The 18437-nt window shown below is 36.9% G+C and overlaps 1 protein-coding gene and 1 long non-coding RNA gene across 2 annotated transcripts; both read left to right on the top strand.

Annotated features, from left to right (window-relative positions):
• The first annotated feature begins 970 nt into the window (after positions 1–970).
• Positions 971–1760, top strand: LOC113353594. Its single transcript, XR_003361393.1, has 3 exons — positions 971–1126; positions 1218–1277; positions 1668–1760. It is a non-coding gene; the product is annotated as an uncharacterized LOC113353594 (long non-coding RNA).
• Positions 1761–14238: 12478 nt separating this feature from the next.
• On the top strand, positions 14239–18116 carry LOC113348121 (receptor-like protein kinase 5). The gene is made up of 2 exons (XM_026591825.1): positions 14239–17103; positions 17264–18116. Exons 1-2 carry the CDS (start codon positions 14310–14312, stop codon positions 17737–17739), a joined length of 3270 nt encoding a protein of 1089 aa, XP_026447610.1. The 5' UTR covers positions 14239–14309; the 3' UTR covers positions 17740–18116.
• Positions 18117–18437: the final 321 nt, after the last annotated feature.

The following is an 18437-nucleotide window of genomic DNA, read 5'->3' as shown; positions in this document are numbered from 1 at the left end:
TGACCGTGGAAGAACAAAACTACCTCTACAAAAAGTGGGATGCAATCATCAACAAAGGAGAAGGACCCGAGGAACCCGAACAATCATCATCGGGATTTGGCTCATAAAAATCATCATCTTGAGTTTGTGTTTGAGTTTGAGCTTGAGTTTGAGTGGGTGTAAAATCATTCTCATAATCTAAGAAATCAGCCATTTCTGGATCATTGTTGTAGTTGATGTGTATTTTCTAGGTTTTTTAGATGAATGATGACCCTCCTCATCCTCCATTGAATCAAGAATTAGAATTTTCTCACTTTCTCCTTCTCTTTCTCTCCTTCTTAACCAAACCAAAACTTTGATTTTTTTTTCCTCAAATTTTTCATCTAAACAACTCTTATAATTCTGAAAATTATCTTAATCACTAAACAAAATATTTAATCACTAATTAAGATTATTAACATTAATACGTAAAGGGCAGATTTGTCATTAAAAAAAATTTGGGTTAAGAGATTATCTGATTTTACTATTCAACAACCTTTTTTTATCTTCATTCAATATGTCTCGAAAGATTTTGGTATGCCCAATATTATGGTTCTTTTAAATAGATTGTAATGGTTACTGATTTTTCTTATTACATCAACTTGTTTTTCTTCTATTTCTTTTTATTTTAATAAATAAGTAAATAAAATCTACTCCTATTTGTTTTTATTTTAATACCATTTGAGCAGAAAGTTCCTTGGGGCCACGAGCACCAGCACATGGAACGTCAGCTCCTAATCGCTACAGTGCTAGAGGTGCCTCTCTCATTTATAGATCACTATATCTACTTTTTCCCACATACATCCTTTTAAAATTATATCCAATTTCCCGTGCGAACCTTGTTTTAATGTTTGTTAGCTTGTTTTTTATTCGCTGTAAATTGTACACCAGTTTGTTTCTTGCACAAGATTAGCCAACTTCTGGCCACCTATTAATCTCCTTTTCCATCTACTCTCTAGTGCCTTGCATCCTGTTCTTCATAGATGGCATATTTTCAATCTATATCAGAAATCTTCGGCCAAATATAACAAAGAAGGAAGTTAAGGATGTGTTCGCAAAAAATTTTGGATCAGTCAAGGAACAAGGCGTTGAGCTCTTAAGAGACAGGGTTTGTTTTGTTTATGCATCCCATTTGACGTTAAGTTTTCCATTTCTTTAATCAAATTGAATTTAACTGACACCTGATTCATTTGCAACAGTACTTGTGGCATGGCTTTGTCGAATTTGAATCATATTCTTACGTGCAAGCTGCAGTCGAGGTATGAACAATCTGCAAAGAGCTTTCTTCATTTTCCTTTAAGGTGTAAGCTTGATTATTGATTTGGCAAGTTATAGTTGGATGTCCGCAGATAAAAGATCATCCATAGTTTTCAAGACCTTTGGGCCAGCTAGAACAATTGAAACCACTTACGTATCAGTTTTGGCTTCTTGAGCCGCATGTGATTCTTGAGCCAATGCACTTGAGAAACGTACATTTTATTTTGTACGCATGATTGTGCGACTATAAAACTTTCATGTACTGTAGCTATATGTAGAAACAAACAAGATCACTAGGACTTTGTAGCTATAAAATTTTCATGTGCTTGGGTTCTGTTCTAAAAGGTTTATCTTTGTTGTTTATGCAAGTATTTATCATTTTGTATATTCAGGCGAAGAAGGTCCTTATCGGGAAGCGCCCAGTTTTTATTGAGCACTTGACCAAAGTTACCCATGGCAAGTGAACTGTACAACAGTTTTTCTTGTCTTTATTTTTTGTCTTTATACGTGGGGATAGCTTTGGTGAAAAGCTATCTTAATCTGTTACATTGTAATATCTGTTACTAAAGCATATATAACATTTGGTTTTTCCTATTTTCCACGGCCATTTTTCCTAATCCCAACCCTAGTTAGTAAGTTCGCGAATGATTCGCGAATCATTCGCGAACTTTTTCGTATCACGAATTTTACCGTCTTATTCACGTACGTTTGCAACTCCGAACCCAAGTCGCGTATTATGTGGCATTCCCGGATTATTCGCGAACCGTTCACGAATTTTACGTATTCCGAATGATACGTCCGCTTAATTCGCCATAAATTCGTTAGCTTTTACTTTTCAAAGACTCCACTTTTTGGGCTTTACTGCCTTCCGAGCATACACGACCGAATATTAGACGTGTTGTAATTTTTATGAAACAAAAACGACTGAAGAGATTTGAAGGTGAAGGTGAGAGAGATCTCAAACTCACTAACCAAGCATCTAAACCACCATACGACGTCCTCTTGGATAACTAATGTTGTATATATTATTAATATCATCATATTAAGTTTATTTTTTCTTTAAATAACTCACACATATGCATAAAAATTGGTCTATGACCTAATAAATACAAATTATTTGTTATATATAGATACCGAATTTTCAGAGCCGAACTCACATTTATAAATCGAATTATACACGTACGTATGCCGTTCCGAATTACTAACGAATCACGTCCCGTTGACCGAATTTTGGACCGAATCTGGATTTTTACAAAACCGTATAATACTTGTACATTTGCCATTCCGTACGTTTGCCGAATCCCGAATTGCTAACTAGGATCCCAACCCCTCTCGCAATTTATAAAATCAATCTATTTTTTAATTCTAATTTTTCCTATTTACCAACCTATAAAAGTCAAACCGAATTTAACTGTGATTATTACTGTTTTTGGTATTTGCTTTTTTCTTCATTAATCTCCCCTTTCCATTGAACAATACCATAAAAAGACCAATTGGAAAGTCTAGGTTGGATTTCTACCAAAGTTTGATTATAGTACACCAATTGTTTTAGCCTTAATCATTTGCTTCGTCGATACAAAGATGAATTATTCGACGGTTAATCGTTATAGCATTATAACGGAAGATTCTATCATAAAAAATCTAGGAAAAATCTTCAAATCCTAAATGTGTCAAACATCCAAGAAGATTAATATAATTATATTAAAAACTCATTTAATGAACAAGGTTCAATTTTTTGACTAAGAAATAAATTGGAACTTAGGGTTTTTTTTGGTGTTTAATTGTTAGAATGGTTTCGATAACATACCCGATTATTATAATCCAAGTTCGGGTTATTTGCATCAACAGTTGCAAGACAATTAACAAATTCGTAATCTCTACATGTTAAAAATAATTCATGGTCCCAACTTGGGCCAGTTATAAATAGTAATAACCTTTACATCATAATATCATTGGATTTTTTTTCAGCCGTGCCTTAAAGTATTTCCCCTTGTATATCAATAGTCGACATTATATTGAAAAAATATGGTTCTTGTTACGCGAATTTTGTCATTCATTGGCCGACCTTTAGGGAGGCCTTCTATACGATAGCTAAATGTAGTTTGTCAGTCACTATGTTTGTACAAAAAAATTGAAATCAGTTTTTTGATTTCACAATTCCATCAAATTAAGATAAGATTTCACAGAATCAGTCAAATTGATGAGCAATACTATTTACATTCAATTAAATAAAGAGATTACTAGTTCAAAATTTAACAGATAATCCACTGAATCGATCAATTTTATTATCATATTCATTCAAAATAGAAAACAAATCCAGTTCTCAATTTCTTTGCAACATCGATCAAGCTGTCAGATAAAGCTATTTATACATCTATTCAACTCAATAAAACAGAGGACGGTAAAAACTTCAAGAATTTCCAATCTAAAAAAAAAAAGCGTCTGCATAAAATTAACAGATATTTTCGAGTCAGTCCCGGGTTAATCGTGGGTGTAGAAGACAAAGTAGTGGATCCAGTTAATTAAACCATACCCGATCCAACAACCCATAGTAGAAGTTATTTGTACGCCCAACATTACTCATTTAGTCGCACCCATTTTTTCACCACCATTTTAAAGCTTTTCGTAGAATCAAACCCATTGAATCTCCTCTTCTTATAATAAGTATTAAGTAGTATAGTACTCTTCGCACTCCAACCACAAATCAGCAACTTCCCTTCCTTTGCAATGAAAAACTATCGATTTCTTTATTGCCATTAAAGAAGTATTGAATTGGAAAAATTGCAAACTATAAAAAGAAATTCAAAGTCTCACTATCTACAAACACGAAGCAAATAAAATGTACTCCTAATCTTTGAATCAGTATAGTTCTTCTCCGATTGACGGAAACAGTGCGGCTACAAGAAAACTAAATAAGCTAAAGAAACAATCAATCTAGAACATAAACGAGAATTAGGTTTATAAATTGTAGAGTAAAACCACAAAAGAGCCCTTATATTAGTAAATAATATTTGGTGGTCATTTTTTTTTCTTGAAACAAACATATTATAAAGAGACCAGCTGCTCAGATTAAGATTCTGAGGAGGATTGTTTGTTACAGTAATCGGATAATTAAGGAAAGGAAAAGTGCGATCACCATCACGAGAGGATGGATATAGTCTTTGGTAAAATCCATAAGTATTGGCTTCCATTCAAGCCTTGGGGAAATACAATTCATTTGTCTAAAATAACTGAAAAGTTCTACATTGTCTTCAAACATTTTGATATGTGTTTCCTTTTGTGGGGGTCACTAGTAATATAGGAGAACCTGGTTTCTACATTGCTTACGATTTTAGATTCAAATGAATTTTGATTAGAAAGGTTGAGTTTCATTACTGGAAAGACTAAGTTTAAGTACTTGACTTCTCTTAACTAGCACCGCCACTCTAACGTGTAATATACACGATTACATAACACTCTCAGCTCTCACCACACACATCAACATTACATGTTATTACCCTCCCTCAATCACAAGTGGTCTGGAAACAGACGACTTGAGATTGTAAACTCTCAGCTCTCACCATACACAATAACATTACAAGTCAAACAACTAAGATGACTACATGGTGCAGAATAATAAGGGAGGATCATAGAAGAAGCAAGTGTAGGAGATGAAAACAAGAGACGCACTAGTCACAACAGGTTACCTTTTGATGTTGCAGAGCATAGGAAAGAAGTAAGAGCTGCAGATAAGTACCGAAACAGCATACCGAAATGTACATTTGTCTCACATATGAAGTTGTTGCAGGAATATTAATAGCAGGGTCCGCAATAGTTGATGCATGGAACAGAGATACAAGACTCAAGTATGAGAAATAGTTGTAGTAGCTTAGACATGGGAGAACAATAGAATGTAGAGGTGAACAAGGTCAATGCCAACCAACAGTAAAGGAGCTGCAACATGCTCTGATACCATAGTAACACAGGAGAACCTGGTTTCTACATTGCTTATGATTTTAGATTCAAATGAATTTTGATTAGAAAGGTTGAGTTTCATTACAGGACAGACTGAGTTTAAGTACTCGACTTCTCTCAACTAGCACCGCCACTCTCACGTGTAAGATACACGATTACATAACACTCTCAGCTCTCACCACACACAGCAACATTACATGGTATTAGTCACCACTTGATCTTTAATGTCTTCATCATATTTCCATCCTCCATTGCTATATTGCAGATTCATTTCATGTTTTGTTGATGCCATTTCATTACTGCAATTATGCTCCGTGCATTGCTATCCTCCAGACAGCTAACTGCGTGGTGGCAGGCCCATCGTCCTTTGGTTGTTCCTTGTTCATCTGTTAACACATTGATTATAATAGAAGTATGAGAATGAGTTGCCCAGCAACTGTAGCAGATCATTGTTAATTCTGTTTGGTGGTTCCTTGTTTGTAACTGGTCTAGTTGACCTAGGTTTGGGTTTCTGTTGTAGTGCAGCTGTAATGGTATGCTCTTGATGGTGTGTAAATGGTTTTCTATTAGGTTGATTATTACCGCAGGGGTTTTTTGTTGCTTCTGGAAGCATTTCAAGCATCTAGCTTTCCAAATATGCTATATTTGATGGTCATGATTTGGGGAAGTTGCGACGTAGAACACTATAAGGTTAAGATAGTCAATAGTTACGCCTATCTACAGAGAGCCAGTGTTAGTTTTAACTTTGGAGCCATCAGGGACGTTGAACGGTTTGGTACGTGGACTTTGGATCCTGGCCGTGGATATCAGCAACTCTCAGATCCATTCCTAAAATGTCCAACACCTAATCTCATTAATCGTTATTCCACCACAAAAATTTCACAATTTAACAGTGCGATAATACCAAAATTCCTTGATATTAAACATTTGGTGATTTTAAATGACAAAGAAAAAATTATAAATGGTACCAAAAAATTACAAATGGTACCAAGAGGAACGATTAGGTGTATTTGCGTCGGCCTCCACTGCTGCAGCAATCATCTAGTATAACTTCTTTTCATAGCATTGGATAATATTTTGATTCGTTGGAAAAAATTAAATTGATAAATTATCTTTTACTATGCCTAATCCTTTTTGTAGTTGTACAAAACACTAAAAAATCTCTAATAGCGTAACAAATTCTAAATACATACATATAAAATATCTGTAAATCATCTAATACAACTATAAAAATGCATTGAAGATGCACCAAACTTAAAGTTTTACATTTTCTATATTTATCTATCTATATTAACAACTTTCATATACTAATAATTTTCTGAATGTCCAAAAATATTAATCAGAGAGGTTCTATCGTAAAAAAATCAAAACTTTCTGGAGCAGCTGAAATTTAGACTAACCCCTACAAATCGAAATGTAGGACCAACAAGTATTAGGCATGAGAGGATAGGAATAGAAAGTCCAAAGCCCAATAATTTGGGTACTAAACTTTAGACATCTCAAAAATAAAAATAAAAAGAAGGAGAAAAAAAAATGGTCTGACGGTGATCGTTTCGTGTAGTTAGAATCGTTATGTTAAAGCATGAGAAGGAAAATACTTCCAAAATAAATATTTTTTTTAAGCATTTCCAGTTCCCAAACAGGTTATCAAATATGTTCATGAAAGCTACTACCAAGCTGTTTTATGATAAGGCATATTTCTATGCACATGCCAAAACACGATATTTGGAATATATGCACCCATTATGGGTATGCCAAACTGTCAAAATCATATGTCAATATGTTTTTCCTGACATATAGGCATACACGACATGGTTTCCATCGAGCGATAGAGTCTCGGTCGCTCGATGGTCAATTAATCTCTCGATGGTCATTAATTCGACAGCGACAGTCAAGCTGTCGCTCGCTTCTGTGATAGTCGCTTATCAGATCTTCATCCAACGGCTACCATTTTCCTCCTATAAATACCTGATTTCAATCCCATTTTAACTCACACCAGAATTTCTAAATGTCTCTAGAATTTCTCAATCTCCAATTCTTTTCTGATCTTCTAATTCCTCATAGAACATGGCTAATAATGCGAGCATGGCTGATTTCATAGCAAACCAACATACTTCGGAAAATTAAAGAGTTCGAATTAGGAGTAGAGTACCAAAATTTACAATTGAGGAAGATGAATGTATTTGCAGAAGTTATGTTCATTGTATTGAGACTTTATTCGCAGAAGAATCTCGTCAAGTTATTTTTTGGGATAGGGTTTTGAGGAGATTTAAAGAACAAACAATGAACCCTAACCATCGTGATGTTACAGGGTTGAGTAATCGCTTCACTATAATCAGTCGTGATGTTACTAAGTATCTTGTTTTACTTCAGCAAGAAGGTCCAAATATAAGGAGTGGTGAAACCTATTTGGAACTTAAAGAAAAGTGTCGTGCGGAATATCGTCGCATCTACGAACAAGACTTCGAATATGGAAGTTGTTTCGGGATTTTAAGATGCTTGCCCAAATATTATCCGATTTATATGTGGTAAAATTTATTTGTCAAGTCCTAAAACTTCTTAATTGTCCACTTATTTGTCAAGTCCTAAAAGTTGTAAGATTTTAACTCTAATAAAAATTCAAGATTGGATTACGAATAGAATTAAGCTTAATTTTCAATAATACTTAAATTTTCAAATTCAAAATTCAAATTTCTTAATAGTAATTTTTACAAGACATAAAAACTAGATAATGAAAGTTCCAAAATAAATATAACTGGACTTTAAAAATAAAAATTTGGGACAATGTTCTCCATCTTGTTAATCTTCTTCATTTCACCAAATTTCTAATCAATGCGCTCACGAACGGAGTCTCCTTTGTTTATCTTCTTCTTTGGCTTCAAACTTGTTTTGCCTTGATTTTCCTTTCCTTTAACCCTTCTTTGCCTTCTCTTAGTTGCGGTTTTGACTTGGTTGATATCCAAAACTTGGAGACTTCTTTGCTTTTTACTTATTTCTTTAAATCTATCACATATCCTCTCAACGGCACCTTCAAGCACTACTCCAGAAAAATCAAGTTGTGTTGCCGAATCAAGTTGGGTTAATTGTGCAATTTGGATAAAATAGAAGAAATAAATTAGATTGAGAAATAGAGAATAGAATGAGAAGAAGAGAAATTTTTTGTGTAAAAAATTTGGGGTAATTTTGAGTGTGAAAGTTACATATTTATAGCGATGAAGAACTAGCTGTTGGCGCTAGAGTTAATAGCGGCGGCGATACAAATATTATCTCCAACGATAAAGTCATTATCGCCAGCGATATTAAGAATATCTCTCGCTAGAAAGTCCGTCGCTTATTGGTTTTCCCATAGTGGAACAAATGGTTTGTCATGCCACCTGGTATGCCAAACACCATTTTTTTGGCATGTTCATCGGAATAGGCCTAACAAAAAAGGAAAAAAAAAAAAGACAGCCCCTGGAATAGATGAACTACTCGGAAACAAATTCGTATAGATTCCAACATCTATTAGCTGCTTATAGGCAACCAACTTACGTAATAAGCATGAGCATCTCATCAACGGATGTTGAAACCAGCCGACTCCTACATAAGAAGTACCTTTCACTTAAATAATGAACTGAGACTACTTCTAATCAGCTAGTCACTATCCTTCTAGATGTGCTTCCCACTAATGATGTGGAACATAAGTTTGAACAAGAAAAGTTTGTTAAATTCCTTGTTATTAAATGGTATCATTAAATGAAGATAGATTTCGTTGAAATTTTGTATTCACTCATTGCGTTTGCTAGAGGATAAAGATTCTGATCCAGTGGCTTAAAAAACAATCAAATGAACAGGCGACTATGGGGGTTCCAGTCCACTGGCTGTCCAACTAGTTTGGATGCAGTGCAGGGATCATTGTATACATCCATTTGGTGGGCGAGAAAAATCTTATCGGCATGTTGGGATATTAGAAGTAGAAGTAGTTTCGTAAAACCAAAAATACAATTAATTTGTTATTATTTTTTGGTTTTAGAAGTTACCTTCAAATTATAAGATTTGTATCCAAACTGATTTTTTATTTTTAGAAGCCAAAATATAACTTTTTGATACGCATCAAAACACACTGCACAAATGTATTTAGTCACTCCAAAATGGAAAAACGGTTTTCATGATCTTTATTTTGATTGGCTGTTTAGATTTCCTAATCTTAGTCTCTAATCATCCAAGATATCTTGGTTCTTTCGGGAAAAGAGGGTCTGAGTGGAAGTACTACAACCTTTTAGTCAATAAAGGTTGGCTGTGGTGTCTTTTAGCTTACAATATTCCGTTCCTCCGAACGCCAGGTGACAGTTTTCGAAGCATGATGTAGTAGAGCTGGCAGCGCAAAGAGTCGTCCCCAAATGGTGAAGGTATCATTAATTTGGATTATTTTATTTTTATGCGAGTAGATTGGTGAGTTCTAAACTCCCGTAAATAGTAGTAAAATATTATTACACGCTGAAAACGTGACAAATGAATAGCAAAAACATTTTAGCGACAAGAAGAAACTACACTGTCACTCAACTCTTGTAGAGACCATCTTGCACAAGATTGCTTTCTCGTAACACTGCATATATAATTGTCTAGTGCATCTTGGCTCTACAACCGCAATCTTGTTTTTTATCTCTTCGAAGTCGTCGAGTCGTTGGACAAACATAGATGCATGCAACTTGCACGAAGTGTAAATGAGAAACAAAGAATAAATTACTAGTTTTTCTTTTTTTTTCTTTTATAGTATTGATTCAGGGGCCAGGGATGCATGTTCGTCTTGTAAGCTTGCAGCCAGAAAAGAACAACATTTTCCAAGTCAATAGTCAGCTTTGAGTGGCTCTAGTGAAGTGTAGTCAATCACTTGAGTGCACTAGAATTGAGCCAAGCGTGGAGCCAGGTGTTGGTGGAGCCCTAAAGATTGACTGACTTTTTTTCTTTTTTTTGAATGAATAGGTTAGCCGATTCATTAACTCAACAAAGTGTTATAATTCTGGGGAATTTTGTTTTCCTGGAGTCTTCATTGATAATGTTTAAAAGAAAAGGTGGGCATGCATTTTGTCAAATTTTTGATGTTGGATTGCTTGAGTTCTGCGTTTGAAATTTGACTGCTTGGTTCGCCAGTTCGTCAGATGTTTGATTTGCTTTTGTGTATGCGTGTTGAATCTTCATTAGTGGAATTTCTTGCATGAGTGTTTTTATTTCTGATAACATTCTTTTTAGATACCAAGGGTGGTTGTTTGGCTGTTGTTGTTGGAGTTGTATTACAGCCATTGAATCCATTTCAAACCAAACCTTTGGCCACTGTTGTTGTACTGTGATTCTTGCTGCTATCAGTAAACCCCATGTTTCCGCCGTAGCTGAAGTCGTAATTCCCAGAGGTGCTGCCATTGCCATGAGTATCTCACCGTTGCTGGTTCTACAGATTATTTCTGCTCCTGCCGGTCCCGGACATCCTTGTTGCTCCATCCGTATTGATTTTAATCCAATCTACCGGTGGTGCTTCCCACCCTATCATTATAGTTGTTGTGTCTCTGTGTGCCGTTTGCTGGTTGCATTGAGGGAGGTTGGGGAGTATCGGTGGTAGATGCGTTTGTGCCCACATGAATTCTTTAAACATTACCTGTATGACTTGAGTTGTTTGAGTCGGAGTTTGTCTCTGTTGTTTGTAAACTTCCTGATTTCTAGCTAACCATAGGTGCCACATTGTAAAGCCGTGTAGGGTCTTGGTTGAATGTGGTATGTTGTTTCCTATTGTTGTTTGGATGTTGTTGGTTTCTAGAGGTGGAACTTTGGTTATTTGGGGTGTTGTGGTTGGTGGGGGTGTTTGGTGAGGTGTTGGGGGTGATGATGCGTTGCCAAACTTGTGTCGCCATCGTGCATTGGAAGAATATATGGTTGACTATTTCTGGTGCACTGTTGCATTGTGGGCAAATGTTGGTGGTGGTGATATGCCTTTGTGCTAATATGTTGAAGGTAGGTAGTCCTTCATGCATAGCTTTCCACAGGAAAAGCGAATTTTAAGGGGCATTGAAGTTTCCAAATATGATCGATTTGGGGGTGTTAAGAGGTGAGGGGTGGTGAAAAAAAATATTACTGAAGATGGTTTGGTTTGTGTGTTGATTAGCTGGAGCTGGGTTTTGTTTTTTTATGGGTGTTTGTAGTGAATGCAAGCTTTGGATATTTGTGGGTTTTGATGGGATGAGGGACATGAGAAGATTGTATCCTGATTTGCAAGTGTATTCTCCGGTTTTTTAATATGGCCAGACAATTGTATCTTGTATTGGGTGTTGTGGTAGGTATATATTGCTGATGTGGTGGGCTGTATTGGTATCAAACATGGAGTGTAATAGAGAATGGTTCCAAGTATTGGTTGTGTGGTCGATGAGTGTGAAAATTTGGATTTTAGGGTGTGGTGGGTGAATGAGCTGTGTGGTTTAATGTGGTATCCATTTTGATAAGATCGAAGTGTTTTAGCCATTTCCAATTCTTGAGTGACTGTGTTCCTGCAAAAAAAATAGCTAGGTTAGTTAAACTCTTCCATAATGGGCTCGCCGATGGTTTTGGTTTTTTGATTGGTATGGAAAGTATCAGTTGGCTATTTAGGTACTTGTCTCTGCTCATGGTAGCCCAAATTGACTTCTCGTCACCTTGCACTTGCCAAATTTTCTTCATGAGTAAGGCCTGGTTATGTTGCTTGGTTGGTCTTATGCCTGTGCCTCCCATGTGCTTAGGTTTTGCCACTCTCCTCCAGCCAATTGGATGTAGCTTCCTTTCCTGTTTGTCATGTCCCAAAAAAAAATTCCTCATGATTTGGTCCATTTTGTCGTGCACATTTGCTGGCAGCAGCTGAGTTTGCATGGCATGGTTTGTTGTTGGTTGCTAGGACGTTGTGATCAATAGTAATCTGCCAGCTTGGTTGACACATTTGGTGATCCATCCTTTGGATTTTCTTTCCATTCTATTCAACAGGTCAGCGAATAAGTTAGCCACAGCTCTCCCCTTTGTGATCAATAGTAATCTGCCAGCTTGGTTGACACATTTGGTAATCCATCCTTTGGCTTTTCTTTCCATTATATTCAACAGGTCAGCGAATAAGTTAGCCATAGCTCTCCCCTTTTTGAACTGTATCCCTAAATACGTCGGAGGTTCCGATGTAGTTGGTATTTCAAATAACAAACTGCGTAGCCCATTTACTTCATCTGGTGACAGTCTCGGGTGGTGCACGATATTGGATTTTTCTGTATTGATGAGTTTTCCTGCAGATGTTGAGTATCGATGCAGTATTTCTTTAATGTTGATGCACGTCTGTGGCTCCGCAACGCATGATATGAGCAAATCATCATCATATAACAGATGGGGAATATGGTTACCTTTCGCCGACAGTTTCAGACCTTTAATTTTCTCTTGTTGTTGTAAGCATCCAAGGTTGGTGGATAGAATCTCAGCACAAAGTATGAAAATGTATGGGGAGAGTGGATCACCTTGGCGAATGCCTCTTGTTGGTTGGATGTGCCCGTATGCTGATCCATTAACTTTAATTGAGTAAGTCACTGTGGTGATGTAGGTCATTACCCATTTAATGAAAGATTCTGGGAATCCAAGTCTCCTTAGTGATTGCTCTATAAAGGACCAGTCGAGGGAGTCATATGCTTTTCGTATATCCAGTTTGAGAGCAATTTTTGGGTGCTTGGACGGAGGTGTTGATCTAATGACATGGAAAAGTTCACCAGCAATTGCAATGTTGTCATGGATAGATCTTTTGGGAATGAAAGCACTCTGATAAGGGTTGATGATGCATTCTAAAATTGGTCGGAGGAGGTTAACCAGGATTTTTGTGATGATTTTGTAAACTACGTTACAAGGACCAATGGGCCTGAAATGGGTAGGGGTTGTTGGGTTTGGGATTTTGGGTAGGAGAGTGATGTGGGTGTGGTTTATTTGTTCTTGTAGATAGTTGTTTTGGAAAAAATCTCTGATCATGTTGACAATTTGTGGACCTGTTGTTTCCCAAACAAAAATAAGAAACTTACTGGGTAGGTTCAATTTGTTCAATTGGTTTTTGTAGGTAGACTGACTTTCTACTAATGGGTAGGTTCAATTTGTTCTGCTATCATTTTTGTTTAACAGAGTAATTTGCTAATGATAGCTCGACTGATTCGCGTATCTCAATCGTTCTACCTGGGTCTGATTTATCTTATTCAAAAATTGTTAAATATTACTTGTGATGTTAAAAATAATAATACCATAACTTTTTCATTTTAATTTAAAAATAGACCAAAGTGAAATAATGATAGCATCATGGAGTATTTTATTGTTTGTAAGCTGAAATGTTAGGTTTACTGATTAACATTCCCGATAAAAATCCCTCCTTAAACGTATGGCCCGGCTCCACTTTGATGATCCCAATGCTGAGAACGCGTCATAAACCGTCCATTTCCCTCTCAGATTATTCTGCAGGATAAAAATAGGTATGTGTAACATTTCCCAGTTGTAAGAAAATTTTAAACTCCGGTTAGATATGTGCTTAACAAATCAGGTATCCGACCAATACACCTCTAGATTAGATCTCAAATCGGACATCAGAAAACGAGCCACGTCTACATTATTTCTCCCTAGCTGCCATTTTGTCAGCACTAAGTACACACTAAGCAAGTAGATTTATTTGGATGAAGTCAAAAACAAAATTATTTTATTTCATATAAAACCGACTTTCCTATTTCTAGAAGCAGTTGTATAATATTATCGTTAAACAAAGTTTTGGTTTTGGGCTTCGAAAAGCTTCTCAGTGTACATCCAAAAACAGCCTAGGACGAAAACAAGCCCCTTCTATATTACTTCTTTCCTAACCATCATTTTGTCAGCACTAAACACGCACTAAGCAGATTTACTTGACTAAACAAACCAATCATAAACTAAAGAGTAAAGACCAAACACAAAATCGTAATTAAACAACCAAACTTTATCCATCCCTCATCCGCATTTCCCCATATAAACTAAAACCGTTGAAATTCATTTTTGTAGATTTCACACTACCAAAGACTTTCCCGGCAAAACACCAGAGGTCTGCCTCGATGTCGAAAACACCCTCAAACCCTTATCAAATTTTCAAATCATACCCTCCCTGTGTTCTTCTCCTTCTTCTCTTCTTCAATGTCACGGTAGCTTCTGATGAAGAACAATCAATCTTACTGAAACTTAAACAACAATGGAAAGACCCACCATCTCTTGATTCCTGGAAGATAACTTCATCTTCATCTTCAGCTCATTGTGAGGATTGGGAAGGAGTCTATTGTGATGAAAATAACTCTGTAACGAGTATTATACTTGTTGAGAAGAATATCACTGAAAAAATCCCATATTTTCTCTGTGATTTGAAAAATCTTACTGAGATTGACTTTGCATGGAATCTTATTCCCGGAGATTTCCCAGATTTTCTTCTTCAGAATTGTTCAAATTTGGTAAAGCTAGATCTTTCTCAGAACTGCTTAGTTGGTCAAATTCCTTCTGATATCGATAGGTTTCTCGTTCTTGAAGATTTGAATCTTGGTGGAAACAATTTCACCGGCGATATTCCAAAATCAATTGGGAAAATCTCAGGGTTAAAGACACTTTATCTTCATCAGAATCTTCTTGATGGGTTAATTCCAGCTGAAATAGGTAATCTTTCTAACCTAGAAGAATTGAATTTAAATGATAATTCATTTCCAGAGTGGAAAATTCCTTCAGAATTCGGTAAATTGAAGAAATTACAGGTTTTCTTGGGAACAAATTCGAATTTGATTGGTGAAATTCCTGAAAGTATTGGTGGTTTAACTGATCTTGTAACATTAGATCTTAATACTAATAAATTAGATGGAAAAATTCCTAATCAGTTATTTTTACTCAAGAGTTTAACTTATTTATTTCTCTATAACAATAAATTGTCTGGAGAAATACCTGAGAAGATTGAATGCTTGAATTTAGTTGAAATCGATTTGTCGATGAATCAACTAACCGGAACATTACCTCGTGATCTCGGGAAGTTAAAGAAGTTGGAGATATTTTATTTATACATGAATCAATTGTCTGGAGAAGTTCCAGTTGGTCTAGCAAAGCTTCCATCTTTGAAACATGTCCGGCTATTCACAAACAAACTTAATGGAAGTTTGCCAGAAGATATGGGTTTGTTTTCCAAGCTTGAAACTTTTGAAGTGGCAGAAAATGAGTTGACTGGGAACTTGCCGGAGAATCTTTGTGCTGGTGGTGAATTGACAGGAATTGCTGCTTACGAGAATCATTTAACTGGGGGAATATCGAAAGTATTGGAGAAGTGCAACAGTTTGTATGTGATTAAGCTGTACGAGAATAGATTTTCTGGGGAATTTCCTGCTGGTATTTGGTCGCTGAAAAATTTATCTACTGTAATGATAAACGATAATTCGTTTACGGGTAGTTTTCCTGATGAATTTGCTTCCAATTTAACGATAGTTGAGATTAATAACAACAGGTTTTCAGGTGGTATTCCAAAAGAAATGTCGCAGTCGAGTCTAGTTGTGTTCAAGGCGAAGAACAACCAGTTTTCCGGTGAGATTCCGGGGGAACTAAGTGGACTGTCTAATCTGCTTACTTTATCACTTTATGGAAATCAGCTTTCAGGTCCAATTCCATCTCAGATAATCTCTTTGAAATCTCTCAACTTCTTGAATCTTGCACGTAATCAGCTGTCCGGCGAAATTCCTGAAGCTATTGGTCAACTTCCTAGTCTCATTGAACTCGATTTGTCAGAAAATCTTTTATCCGGTGAAATTCCATCTCAGATAGTCTCTTGGAGATCTCTTAACTCGTTAAATCTCTCACGGAATCAGCTGTCTGGTGAAATTCCTGAAGCTATTGGCCAGCTTTCTAATCTCATTGTACTAGATTTGTCAGAAAATCTTTTGTCAGGTGAAATTCCATCTAAAATTGGCCAGTTTTTGACTATCACCTCTCTCAATCTTTCGTCTAACCGGCTCACTGGGAGAATACCGTCCCAAATTGATAATCTTGCATATGTGAATAGCTTCATGAACAACTCAGGCCTTTGTGGGCACAACCTCGAGCCAAGTGTTCCGTCTTGCATTTCTGAACCATACCAAAATCCCAACAAGTCATCTTCTAAGGTGCTAATAGTGGTCTTGATCATTACAGCAGTGATTTGTCTTGGTGTTGTATCATTCGGTTTGTTTGCGTTCAGAGACTTCAGAAGGAAATGGAACGAAAGAGATATTTCTACTTGGAAACTAACTTCTTTCCACAGGTTACAGTTCACAGAATCAGACATCCTGTCAAGTTTGACTGAGAACAATATGATTGGTAGCGGTGGTTCGGGGAAGGTGTATCGAGTTGATATTAGTGGTATAGAGGAATCTGTAGCTGTTAAGAAAATATTCAACAAAGGGAAGTTGGATAAACAGCTCGAGAAGGAGTTCCAAGCAGAGGTTCAAATCTTGGGTACAATCCGACATTTGAACATTGTGAAATTACTATGTTGTGTTGCTTGTGATAATTCAATGCTCCTTGTTTATGAATACATGGAGAATCGGAGTTTGGATCAATGGCTTCATGCAAAGAAGAGAGGATTCCCGGGGTCTGGTTCAGTACGTCGTGCTGCATTGGATTGGCCTACCAGGTTACAAATTGCGATTGGAGCTGCTCAAGGGCTTTGCTATATGCATGATAGCTGTTCTCCTGCGATCATTCACCGCGATGTGAAATCCAGCAATATCTTGTTAGATCACGAGTTCCGAGCAAAGATTGCTGATTTTGGATTAGCCAGGTTGTTGGACAAGCATGGAGAGCCTCAAACAATGTCTGCAATGGCGGGTTCTTTTGGATATTTCGCTCCCGGTGAGGTTCTTCCCCTTGCTAAGTATTTATGCATTTTCCGAACTAATTTCATTTTTTAGTAGTTAGATAAAACACTAGTTAGGTTCCAGATTCACTTCTGCTAAAAAACTTCCTACATTAAAACTCACAATTTTCATTTATTTGGAATTTTGGATTGCAGAATACGGCTACACAACGAAAGTAAATGAGAAGGTTGACGTCTATAGCTTCGGTGTGGTGCTTCTTGAACTTGCAACTGGAAGGGAAGCCAATAGAGCAGATGAACATACAGGCCTAGTAGAATGGGCGAGGTATCGGTTTGATGAGGGAAAATCTATTACTGATGCCTTTGACGAAGAGATCAAGGAGCCTTGTTACTTGGATGAAATCAGTTCTGTTTTCAAACTTGGTCTTGTTTGTACTGGCACGTCGCCTTCAACCAGACCTACCATGAACGAGGTTTTGGAAATCCTGCTCCAGTGTGGACCTCAACAGGGATTTCATGGAGTTAAGAACACAATGAAGACTGAAGAAGATGTTAATCCCCTCCTTGTCGATGAACGTAATCTTTTTAACCACAAAGGAAGCAAGGGAAGCAGACGGTCAGTGAGGCATTCAGATGACTGTGACGATAGCTTGGTATGTAACAACGTGTGATGGTTTGTAGTGTCACATTGTTAGCTTTTAGCTTTTAGAGTGTTGCATTGCTAAATCTTAGCTCCAGGCATTAACATGCATAGCAGACCGGGGTTCTCCACCCAAAAAGCGAAGACCTGCTGGTGTTTGTAATGTGAGTAGCTCCGAGCAGGGTCTGTCGTAGGCCTAAATGCAAGATCTGTCGTAGACCTTAATGGTTCGTCATTTATGACTAGGCAGGGTGCAACAATGATGCTGGTTTAGCACACAAGTAAGAGTGCAAGTATCGCGAGCTTCATTTGCTAGAGTGGTTTTCATAAGTGATGCCCCTTGTGAATTATGGATCATGTAATATATTTCACTGAATAAGGTTCCTTGAAGTCTAGATTTTGAATGTGAAATGCACAAACTTTTCTCATGTTGAGCCATGGAACCTAATCACAATGCAACCTCATGGCATAGTGTTCATCTCAATACAATGCCAGTTAGGTAGGTTGGTAGTGCGGCTAAGTGGTTGAAGTGTTGTAGTGAAGGACATAAATGGATGTAGCTCAGCTGTCTTCCACTCCCACCCACTAGCCTTGGCTAAACAAGGGAATGAGATTACATGCATGAACCGCTAGTCATGCCCAAATGTAGTAAGTCCAGATAACCCCACTCAACAAATACCTCCGTTTCAGGAAAAGTGATACTTTCAATGCATTAGAGGAGTCCAGGTT

This window comes from Papaver somniferum, chromosome 2, assembly GCF_003573695.1.
Source record: "Papaver somniferum cultivar HN1 chromosome 2, ASM357369v1, whole genome shotgun sequence".
Taxonomy (NCBI): Eukaryota; Viridiplantae; Streptophyta; class Magnoliopsida; order Ranunculales; family Papaveraceae; genus Papaver; species Papaver somniferum.
The sequence above is the reverse complement of the archived record's forward strand: the minus strand, read 5'-3'. Positions and strand labels throughout refer to the sequence as shown.